The sequence below is a fragment of the Thermobia domestica genome, chromosome 12 (genome assembly GCF_964235325.1).
Source record: "Thermobia domestica chromosome 12, izTheDome1.hap1.1, whole genome shotgun sequence".
Classification (NCBI taxonomy): Eukaryota; Metazoa; Arthropoda; class Insecta; order Zygentoma; family Lepismatidae; genus Thermobia; species Thermobia domestica.
The window spans coordinates 111,168,584-111,181,231 of record NC_137465.1 but is presented as its reverse complement, the minus strand read 5'-3'; the positions used below and the strand labels follow the sequence as shown (position 1 = coordinate 111,181,231).

At 33.9% G+C, this 12,648-nt stretch overlaps 1 protein-coding gene across 2 annotated transcripts in view; it reads right to left on the bottom strand.

Moving 5' to 3' along the window:
* The window catches only part of Fur2 (furin-like protease 2), a 1,527,485-nt gene that overhangs the window by 28,857 nt on the left and 1,485,980 nt on the right, over positions 1-12,648 (bottom strand). The window contains exons 11-16 of one of the 2 annotated variants that reach the window (XM_081733991.1): positions 12,190-12,307; positions 11,093-11,430; positions 9,507-9,930; positions 7,208-7,395; positions 3,725-3,881; positions 2,044-2,315 (exon numbers count right to left, since the gene is read on the bottom strand). In XM_081733991.1, the coding sequence (XP_081590117.1) occupies positions 2,044-2,315; positions 3,725-3,881; positions 7,208-7,395; positions 9,507-9,930; positions 11,093-11,430; positions 12,190-12,307 (1,497 nt within the window). The remainder of the gene's footprint in view (positions 1-2,043; positions 2,316-3,724; positions 3,882-7,207; positions 7,396-9,506; positions 9,931-11,092; positions 11,431-12,189; positions 12,308-12,648) is intronic. The other variant, XM_081733993.1, reaches the window with a different exon arrangement.

Genomic DNA, 12,648 nt, shown 5'->3' with positions numbered 1-12,648 from the left:
GTTTATTAACATTTGTTTCAGATACACAGTCGTGTAGTAAATCATCATTTGATTCTGCATGTAATTTCTTTAATTGAATTCAATATAATTTTCGTATCGTGAGATCAATAATACAACTTGATACCGTTGGTTCATTCACATCTATCACTCCTACAGCTGTTGAAATTTTATGATGGTGACAAACGATACTAAGGAAAACCTGTACAAACTTAGAACAGGTCAAAACTTAGCAAATAAACCAGGGAATATAGTTCGTTTATTTTTATTTAAAAAAATGTTAATAAAGTGAGGAGGCGGGATACGTTCCTGTTTGGGCAAGTGCTGAGATTTTTTGAGAAAAAAAGTTATGAACTGAGCTTGTATAAAGTTATTGTAAAAACAATTGCTAAGGAAAACGACTTATTTACTTATTTTTTTATTTATGTTTGGTTTCTTTATTGACTGTTAGAAATATTCTTAGTTCATGCTCTGTGTTCGATTCTATAAAGATAAATATCGCGTAGAACTCAGATCTAAAATCAAAATCAACAAACTCCACAATTTTCGAAAATAGAATTTTCGCCTCTTTTAATGTTACACTATCCAAAATCACTTACACTAAGTGAGAAAGCAGCCGCAAAGCATTTGATTTCACTGTTAAAAGTAAAACTTAGGGTTAAAGTCAACTATTTCTTCATCAAAACAAGCCATTTTTACAAACAAAATCCACAATTCCTTCCAACTAACCGCGAAGAAGCTGAAATATTGAGCTGATTGTACTGCTTATGTGCACTGAAATGTATAAGCTGTAGCTAATACAGGGATGCAAATAAGCAACAATATTTTACTAGCCCAAGAAAAAAAACTACTAGTCCACATCTCACAATAGAAATCATTTACTTTCCTTCGGTATTGTAATAGTGATATTAAAAACTTGCCCGCACCGATGAACCACTCGCTCCGGGCGAGTGGTTATTTGCATTCCTGAGCTAATAGATCGGCTAGAAATGTTTCACCGTTCAATCATTTTTAACTATGGTTATTGTGAATTATTTCAAGATTTACTTGAGTTTAATGTCCTTATCAGAACGGAGACTATATGAAACGTAGATCTACAGTTCAAAGTGGAATCTGAATTCCATGAGCTCTACCTAGAATTCAACTCAGGTCTCCAGCTCCGAAGACGTGTATGTTAACCATATAGTCACAGTGAAGGTTAAATTATTTTCCTTCCTTCTTTCTTTCTTTCTTCTATAACAAGACAAAGTAAATATGAATATTCTTTTTTTCTCCTAATCAAGTTGGTGTATATATATATATTATTTGCAATAACCAATAATAATTCTTAATATACGAGAATATACGAACGTAACAAACGTACTGTCTATTTACATGTGAACAACCGATGTATATGTATTCTTGGTATCAAAATCAACAAAATTCACGTTTTGGAACCGAAGTTCAGAAGTCGCATCTCAAAGAACAATAGCTCAGGAGTATTCGGTTCTTTCTAAAACCATTTTTGGATTAGAGTACTTACGTTAAATTTATAAACAATAATCTTGCATTTTTACCCATTTTTATTACTTTAAATAATATTTAATTCCCGTAAAATGGATTTCATTGGAGATTGCGGATTTTGATTCAAGGAATTTAGTTAATTTTGATCTTTTTCTTCTCCTTTAATTAGACTTTGTAAATACTACAGTAAAATTTAAAAAAAGCACAAAAACTGGACTTAAAAGCTCATTACTTGCACCAGAGATAAGTCTTGCCCAACTATCAAATAATACAACTTGTAAGAAGGAGTTCAGCGACACAAACACTATACATGTTAATTTGCTATTAAATCTACTTACAGATAAGTAAACATCTAAAAAAAGATGGGAATGACTTTTGAATATGACTGTATATATTTATGAAATTCTACTTACAGATAAGGGTAAACACCTAAAAAAAAGTTGGGAATGATTTCTAATATGACTGTATATATTTACTGAAAAGCTAATAACAGATAACGAAAGAATACTAAATTTGCTTTATGCAAATGAAATGAGTACTTACAACTATCACACTGACTACTGCCTTCAGGAGCACATCTTCCTTTTTTGTTAAGAGTCCACCCTTCAATGCAGCTTTCGCAGACGGCTCTATTACAAGTAGTACAGCCTTGTGGACACTTGAGGCATTCTCGTCTTTTCTTATCCGCGTAGAATCCATTAGGGCAAGATGATACACAGCTTCCGGAGAGGGAATACAAGCCAGGTCGACAACTGATGCACTGCGTTTCACTGGAGCCATTGCACGTTTCACACGACGAGTGGCACGCTGCACAACTGAAAACAATAATAAATTTAATGTTAAGAATTATATTTCAAAATGAAAATAAATTGTATTTCACAGTTACGCTTTTGGTTAGATAAAGAAACGCATGGTTAAAACATAAGTGAAAGATTATAAATAAATTCGTGGAATAGGAATGTGGGAGGAAACGAGGGTATCTATGGACACATGACCTGGAATAGAACTAGTGATCTCTTGCACCACAAGGAAATGTCCCACCAGTGAGACATCGTACCATCGCCTCATAATACAGAATGAAATAAATACATTCGATATACATCCTACTAAGGACTAGAACGAAAACAAAGCCAAATCTACTAAATTTAAGTAGTGTGTTAATAGTTTCATCTTCATATAGGGAATTTATGTACACTCTTTGTTTTCCTTCGTCTGTTAAGGATGTAGCTAAATCTTTAATAACATAGAAAATCAGTTTCTTATACCAGAGATATGTTAACTGATGTGTTATAAGTGCCTAGCTATGTAATAAAACTATAACTACACAGCTTTTGCATATGTGGCATCTTTAATTCTGATTCTTTATCTAAAGGGTTATTCAAAAAGCGCGCCGGTTTGGTACATCAAATTATGAACTTTATTTTTTCAAAACATACTACCAAAATTCATAAACATGTTCATCACACATTCCGATTTCAGGTACGGTGAATGACGTCGGGCATATTACCTCCTCTATTGCGCTGGCATGCAATAACTCTGTTCGTGAAATTTGCTATGACTGTTTGACAAGTTTTCACTTTGATTTCGCCGACCACTACGACAGTGCCCAGGACTTTAAATGTTCATTGTTAAACCAGTTTCAATGAAATTTTTCATACTTTTTCATAAATCTGCGAACTGTTGATTCAGTCGGTGCCTCTCACCCTAGAACCGCGCGAAGTCGACTGACAGTTGCTGCGTAATTTTCTCCGTTCTGATAAAAAGTTTTCACAATTAGCACACGGTACGCTATGGTAAACTGCTCCATGGCTAGACACAGACTGAAGAAATACGAGAAATTCAGACTAAGGCGACAATCGGAATGTTTGTCGGTAAAGCAACAATACAAAATAATGTCGGCAACCGAGATACAAAAATTTGCCGGACGATCCAAAACCGGTGAGCTTTTTGAATAACCACATATCTTTATTTACCTCAGCTTTTAATTTCTAGTTTGTGACATATTTATTTTTAATCACAGGGAAAAACGGGTAACATACTCCAACTCTAGTGATTTCGTGGCCTTACCGAACTACATTGGATAGTTACTGCATTCAGATTCGGAAATAGACATTAGATGACGAAAATTCAGCGTCAATATGTACGTCTTTTATTGATAGGTAAGGAAATGCTAATAGTATATCAATGAAAACTATATATATTGAAAGAAAATAGAAACACTTACCTGTAATCCTCCGTTTCGTACGTATATATTGGACATGACGCATAACATTTATTTTCATGAAGAACTAAATGATGTTCGCAGCTTGTACAATAGTCTGGTCTGTCTTGGCAGCTTGCACAATTAGATTCACATGGAACACACGTCTTTTGATCTGTATCTAAGATAGAAAAAAAAAAAAAAAAAAAAAAACAGAATTTAATAAAAAACAGCTCTTAAATAACAATAACTCGACATTAACTTCTTAATGTATTATATAGGTCTTGGGAGAGAAATATTCGTTCAAGAAATGAACTGTGATTTGAAACGCCAATAAAATCCTAATAATGTGTTTTGAAAGTTCACAGGAGTCAACAAATTAGTACATGTGATTGAATTTGCCAAGATCTATGTACAAAAATATTTAATATGATTTGTAAGAATGCACAGAACATTCGAAGGAAAAAGAAACAAGTTCTTGTCCATTTCTTTACAATTTAGTTTATTAATTTATTTCTATGGACACTAAAAAAAAAAAAGTACATTGGACACGAAAAAATATTCCTTCAAAAAAAAAAACTAAAACTAAAAACTACAGGAAGCTCCTTGTATTCTGAAAATTTACATTCAAAATCAATACTCGACATGGTAAGTCTCAAACAGGTTATCTCATATATATATATATATATATATATATATATATATATATATATATATATATATATATCTATATATATCGCACACCCCGTGGAAGAGTGTTACAACTCAAAAAATGGAAACTGAGTTATTATCGCTCAAAATAGAATAGAGAAGAGAATACTACCTCTACCTGGTGGTATTTTTTGCATAAACGCAACTAAACAAATTAACCCCTAGATGGCAGAAATACCAGTATTCCAGGGAGTGATTTTGATACAATAACAAACTTTAAAAGTCATGTTCCCACAAATGCTTAATTTTGACTTGAAACAGTCTTCCACCGGATGTGCGATATATATTGGACCAAAGTAAGGAAACCTCTCATGCTAGCTTCTTTTATGGGAATTCCTCGCCTGCCACCAAGACTGGACTGAGACAGCTAATTGAGAAGAGCTGGGAATACGGTACACAGATGTTCATAGTATTTATAGATCTACAAAAAGTATATGACAATGTACTTAGGGTACACATATGAAAACAGCTTCAGCAGATTGAAATGGAAAAAGAAACAAGGTGAATCTGAAGTGCAGACTGTGAATGAATCAAGTCTGAAATAAAGTAATGTGTTATTTAAAGTCCTTACGGCAGGCATAGTTAGACGAAGTTAAATAAGATTAAAAAAAAACATATCTGTATTTGCACACGACGTTATAATTTGGAAAGAAACTGAAGAACACAGCAACTACATGCTTGGAGAAATGTACAAGAGAATATGGTCTTTATAAAGCTAAGAGAAAATAAAGCTTTGATAATTTCGAAAAAGAAACGAGGAAATAAAACTAGAACATAAATTACTGAAGACGGCAGAAGCTTTCCAGTCGATGAGTTCAATGGGCAGATGCCAGAATGAAAGAGGAAGTTACTAGGATTTTACCAAAGCTCTAATGTGAGATCAGAACATATCTTAGAGAGTTAAAATATTCCATACCCAAAGTAAGTTATGCACTGGAAACATGGCTATATGACATACACATATATACAAAGGATGGGGGAAATTTCTCTAGTATTCTGGACAGTATACTCGTTACTAGAAAGCAATTACCTAAACGGCCCAATTTCAATGCTATATTCATACAAAAGTTATTCTATCCGCCAATTTCAAGTCATATATTATAACCTCATAGGGTAGTAGCTTTGATACAAAAATTCATATGTACACCTCTAATAAGCCGAACCTAATACTTCACAAGCATATCAGACAAAAAGATAGTCCCTTCCCTCTAGAACTAACATTGGTCCGTTTCTATTGTTATAGATGGGGTTTCATTGACTAAATGATTCATCACCGCTGGCGCATGACCGCTGCTGTTAACTAGGTCGTCGTTAGTAATCAGCTCGCCAAAATGGGTCGAAGTAAAGATGCGATAGAATGGCAGAGAGACGCCATTGTGTTTGGGTTTTGCATTGGGCAAAAATGAAGGTTAATTTTTAGATGTTCAAAGCGAATCATTCATCGTGTTTACAAGGAATGGTCTAAATTGTGAATGCAAATGACATCAGAATGTAGTCACAAGAAAATCCTAGCTCAGAGGGATAGCCAACGAGTTTCACACCTGGCCAAGGAAAATAATTTTAGAGCCCGATAATTGCTGCAGTCTGTTAGTGCTGAACTGTCCTAACTATTTTCTGAAAGAATATTTGCAAGAACTTCATGCAATAAACAAACATTTGAAGTAGAGTATCAAGAAAGAGGTCATTTTTCAGTGTGATAAACAAAGCTTCACGTCTTCAATGAGCGCAAGAACATTGCCATTTGGACTGTAGAAGACTGCAAAAGTGTATTGTGGTCCGACGAATCTGGGTTTTGTTTCTAATGATGTAAGGTGTCTAGTATACCGAAGCCCCAATGCAGCATCTTACCTGTAGTATGCAGAGGATGTGATTTACACTGAAGGAGGTTCTCTGGGAGTGTTTTTTTTTTCTTTGACCCACTTGAACGTGAAATAAATCATGTTTATTTGGATAGTCTCATTGACCAGGTGTTGCCATTTCTTCATCTCCATGATGAATATGTAGTGTATTATATATTCACCTTCCTAGATGACAACTGCTGTGTTCACAGGGCTCAAAGAGTCTGTACATGGTTTGAGGAACATTCAAGAATACTGTTGCACCTGGTATGGTCTGCGAAGTTCCTAAATTTAAATCCAATTGTAAATCTATGAGACTATTTGAAACAATAATGAAATTGATAGGTATTCCCATACTTCCTTCCAACTATGGCATTCACGTCAGTTTGTCATATCTACAACATCTCATGGAATCACTTTCGAACAGAATCCACACTAGAGGTGTTACACATCATCAGCCCAAGTTCTACGGGTGAAGGGTAACTAACTTTTTGTTCGGTGTGCTTATGCAAGTCTTTAGTAAATCACTTTTATACATTACATATTCTATTGTATCATTCATACAGTAACTCTATTTATTATGTTTATTGTATTTACTTTCAAATATCTTTCAATTCTCTTATTCGGTTTAACTATAAATGACATGTACATGTTTATACATGAGGCCCCTACTCCACGAACACCAACTTACATATACTGCAAAAATAGCTATAATATAACTTCTTATCTACTTAACCATGTATCCAGCCATGTGTGTGTACGGTCTAAAATATTCTAGCCTTAAATTATCTTAACATTTCCTTTTTTCAAGCACAAGCACGTAAACTAATTATTAAAATTAGGAAGATCTACCACACTAAATTCCCAATACTCTATATCATAAAATATACATATTGCGCAATAAGCGTTAAACACTAAACTCCTTAAGTTTTCTACAGTATTATTATTATTTACTTACTTTCATAATAGCCTTCAGGACATTGCTGTAAACAAACAGCTAAATCTGTGACTCGAAGATGAGCTGGTGCACAAGTTAGACACCCGTCTTGGCCAGGGCCTGCACAGGTTTCACACGATTCGTGACATGGTAAACAAACACCGTCCTGATTAGGGAAACTGCGAGGCGGACAATGACTTACGCACGTGCTGAAAAATATGATAAACAAATATTAACTATATAATAAACTTAAAGCAAAACCCGTAAACAACATTATAGAAACTCGAAATCTGTAATATTTTGAACAGGTCTAAGTTCAAACAATTGCAATCTTAACACACTTGCACATGCTTGTGTATTCAATTATATGCTTCTCTTATAACAAATAACTAGGCTAACTTATTTCGATTTATATAAAACTTTCGGTTTCATGTTTATATACTATAATACACTACTTATTCATGAGATATTCTTATTTTTGAAGGCAATTATCCCTAGAAAGTCATCACACTTGGATACCCTTTTATATCTTACGTTTTGCTATATATCTAAAACATACGGAGCAGATTTTACTTTTTTAATTTAATTTTTACTTTTTGCTGAACACAAATTTTTCAAAAAAGTCATCAACCAGATGGATCCAGACTTTTCGAAACTATGTGCATAACACAAGATACGTATGAAGAAGTAGGCACCATCCTCTACGGCGAGGTTTCTCAATTTGATGCTTGCGAGAGAAATACACCAGGGTCTCGAAGGGAGGTGAAAATTGATTAAGGTAACGGATCTAGTAGCGCTAAATATATTTTAAAATATTATTTTGATAAGACATTTTTATTCCCAAACTTACTGTCATCAAACTGCCATTCCTATATAAGGTTTACTCACATATACAACTATAAGCGATAAGCACCAATAATCAGAAAACATTATTACAAACAATAATAATTATTACAAACCGGAAACTACTTTTGGGGGGGGGGGGCGCGGTGGCTCAGTGGTAGAGCGCTCACCTCTGGTGCCTGGGGTCCCGGGTTCGATCCCAGCCCTCGCCAAGTGAACTTTGTCGTGGGCTTTCTCGGGGTACTCCCGTTTCCTCCCACTTTCTTCATTCCACCATTTCACTCATGTCTCATTATCACCGTCTCCTTTAGCCTAACCGGCATAACCGTGGGACGTAAAACTCAAAGATTTCATTTCATTTTCATTTTTTTACTTTTGGGGGGTCGCCGGCATGAAGATATATTAAAAGGGAAGAGGTGGGTCGTGATATGAAACAAAGTCTGCTCTAAGTCTCCATCACATAATATTACAGCTCTTACATTACCATATTCAATAAAAAAAGAACCTTGTAGTTATCTTTAGTGCAAACTCATCTCTTCCAACTTAATTAATGCTACTATAAACAGTCAAATATGTTGAAGCTTGTACACGCATGTTTATACGCACAAGTTCGGTTGAATTAGAAAGCCTGTTATTAAAAAGAAACGTGATTCAAAAAACTTGAAATATTTCTTCATCTAATACCATACTTGAAAATTATAAGTGGCCAGAGTTATCTTCCCAGTCAGTGTATGATCTTATCTATAAAGACCACTAAGCTAAAAGTTCGCTTATTTCTATTTTATTATTACTTAGGTTAGTGAATTATTTTCCATTAAAATTAATAGAATGCGAGATTCGTCAATTTTACTGGGAGAAAGATAGAGAATGTCAAGCTTCAATATGATACATTTTTAATTCTTTTATTTCTTTTTTTTCTATGATTTGATGACTATTCCTTAAACGGTTGAAAACCTCAATATTCTTAGCCAATGTATTTATACAAGCGACGCTGAAGATAACCATATAAGCAAGCACCTTACATGAAATTAAAAGTATGGTAAAAATAATGAGGAAGTAATTTTAAAATTGTGATACTGTACAAGTATATGATATGTATTCTAAAAAGTAGGAACTATGTTATTTTTAAAATGCTGTAAAATCACCGCATTACCTGAAAATACTACGTCAATATAATTATACAGATTACAGTTTCTCAAATGTATATAGATAAGTAATTTGGCAATTATTCCGTTAACTCTCGCCAAATTTTCAAATATGACAATGACAACATATGAATAGGTAATGTTAGTTTAGATTAGGTTAGGTTAAGTTTCGTTTCATTCACTTCTCTTAATATATTGGTTTAGCGCGGCGGAGCTTATCGGAACTTAACCCAGTAAACACATCTCGCTAGTATTGGTATATATCGCCCGAATTGGCAACTTCCCATACATTTCGTACATACTAAGTCTAACTTATTGATGACATATCTTACCCGTCCAACTTAAAGTGTTTGCAATTCAAACACTGTCCAGCTCCTTTGCCATAACATCCTTGTGGATCACATTCTGAATCACAATCGTGCAAGATCTTCCTGTTGCCACTATCCATAACATTTGTATCATAACTTGGTACATGTCGTGATCCATCCAAGGGCGCTACTGAGGCTTCAATGTTGCTACCAGCAAAATTGAAAATATTGGGGAAATTATGGAAGCCTGAATTGGAATTAAATATGTTCGGACTAAAAAATGTGGATGTAAGAGGAGAAGATGGCGCTGTTGGCGCAGAGTGTGGTGTAGGAAATGCTATAGGTTTAGCCACCGGATGAGAAGCAATGGCAGAATGAGGTCCTGAACGCAACCGAACTGGGTTCGTATTTGTTCCATAGAATATCAGTTGCCACTTCTTCAAAATACCTATAATAAAAAGGCAGAAAAAAATCAGTGATACATAAAAGTAACAGGTATTTTCATAATTGTACAGCAAAGGACAGTAGCTACATATGACGCTAATATTCCTTGTAGCCAATTTGTATTTCTTACTACAATGCATTAGTGTATTTTGACAAGCAATATTAACGTAACAACTAGTTTTCACATTATGATTAATGTATCTTAATAAAGGATTACTAGCAATGTACGATTTATGTAATTATTTTTGAATATAAACTAAACAGGATTATAGATGAGTGTCAGATAATCTTAACAAAATGTGTCCTACTGTGTTAAGATATGAAGAGTGATTGTACACCAAAGAAACCCTACATTGCTTTAAAAAAGTTGACACCTTGTAAAGGAGACTGAATTCTTGAAGTTTTGAAGAAAAAAAAAAATCCTAAATTGCTTATTGCCAATTTTAATGTTTCGTGTGGAAACAAGAATTTTAGGAATGATATTAAAAAATCAAAAGATTGCGATCTTGGTCAATAATTAGTTTTTAGATCAGGGACCACAAAATTTTTTAACGGTCCCTAAATCGAGTTTTCGTATTTTCTACGGAATAAGCACATCATACTAAGTTAAGTGATAGTCTGGGTTTGGCTACACTGTATGTAGTTTTCCAGATATAAGGCATACAAGAAAATTTTTGATTGAATGAAATATATTGGATCTTCAATCAGGGGCCACAAAATTTTTGAACGGCCCCTAAATCGAGTTTTCTTATTTTCTACGGAAAAAGCACATCATACTGAGTTAAGTGATACTTTGGGTTTGCCTACACTGTATGTAGTTCTCCTGATATAAGGTGTACAAGAAAATTTTTAACTGAAATATATTGGATTTTTTGATCCAAAAATAACTAAATTGAATAAAATATAAAACATATTTGTGAAGCCGAAGCTCTTCATTACTGTCTAGCTGCTGAAGCAACAGGATTGATTACCTAATCATACTAGGTGTATATAACCTTTTACGATTTTCAAGGCACATTATAGGTTAGTTATCTTAAAAATTATAATTTAAATGTATTAAGACATGTACCAAGTATAAAAATTTAGTTTTAAACCACGACCCCAGAAACAAAACACAAAGCTAACTACAAACACCTAATTTTCTAACAAATAAACTATTGATTCACCTGGTGTCAACACACCTGGCTGATTCACATGGCGGCCCCCACCATTAACAATCTGTAGTGTCCATCTTCCATCTGCCTTCTCCCCCCAATAATGAACACTCAAAAAGGGCCAATCATCGAAGTTAGAGCTAACAACATCACGAGGTCTTTCGAAAAGAAGTGTTGAAGTTGTACCCATTGGAGAAGTCAAAAGAATTCTCAAGTTCCCACGTGGAAAGAAACGCAAAGATATTTTACACTGAACATGTTCCAAGAACCGAACTTCGTTATATGTATTATGACAGCCATCTACATCCATACGAACTTGAAGAACCTGTCCGACGGCAGCTGGAATTTCCCTGTAAAAAGAGAAAATAATAATAAAGAATTGTCAGTCTAATCCTATCAAAACACTAAGAGATTTGAAGATTTCTTCTAGAATAAATAACAGATTCGGTGATACCATGAGAAAAAGATCTTTATGTTTACACTGAATTATTTCAATCCGTATATATATATTTTTGTAAAAAAAAAAAAAAAAAAAAAAAAAAAAAAATACCACCACCACAGTACTTCTTATTTTCTATTCTCACTTCCTCTATATATTTTCAGTTCTATTATGATCATGCTTTCCTTTCTTTTATCCACATCAACATTTTGCTTTTTTTTTTTTTCGTTTCTCCCTACTATTCCTTCTATAAACTGGGATAGCTCAGTTTCTTCTGTGCAATACAGAGAACGCTGTATCGCTGTATTCCCTTTGCTCCTACATTTGCATCTACTTCCAACAACATAAAGCATTTGAACTTGCTATTATAGGAAATTGAAGGGTAAGGGGAAAAAACAAGGTATGTCCATGTATGTGCTTTATCGGGTGCTTTGTCCTATCTGTTGGTGACTCTTGGTACTATTTGACTGTACATGCCACGTATGCGTAGATGTAGAAATGTCCATGTATAACGAAGCAAAAGATTTAATAACCCTATTCTTTGTACGCGGTTTTCAATATTAAAATGCCGTTTTCTCGAAAATACACTTTTGTGACATTCCTTCTTTTTTTCCCTTACCCTTCATATATTGTTCTGTAGTAAACATAAATACAACAAAATTAATCTTACTTTTCTTCTTGGATTTCAGGTGATTTACATATGTGTTGAGGTGGAACATTAGTCCATTTTTCAGCCAAATCTACCATTGCAGCTGCATCCATGAGTCCATATCCGAATTTGTGACTGACTATAAACAACAAAATACATCGACAAGTTAAAAATGACGCAAAATTTACAAGAGTGAAGTAACAAAAGTAGTCGTTGGAAGGATTTCATTTTTACATGATTTTAGAAAAATATAAAGTATTATCTAGTACAATTCACACGGCAAGAAAGCATTACTACATAAAATTGGATTATGAATTTCCAATTCCTGGTAACTAATCATGTTCTCAACATGCAACTTTGTACACTCGAAATTCTAATGCAGTCATATATTAAGTTAATACATCACGAACGGAGAATGGATGACAGACACACTACTATAAGAAATTAATCAAGAACTATAATAAATAAATAAATAAATAA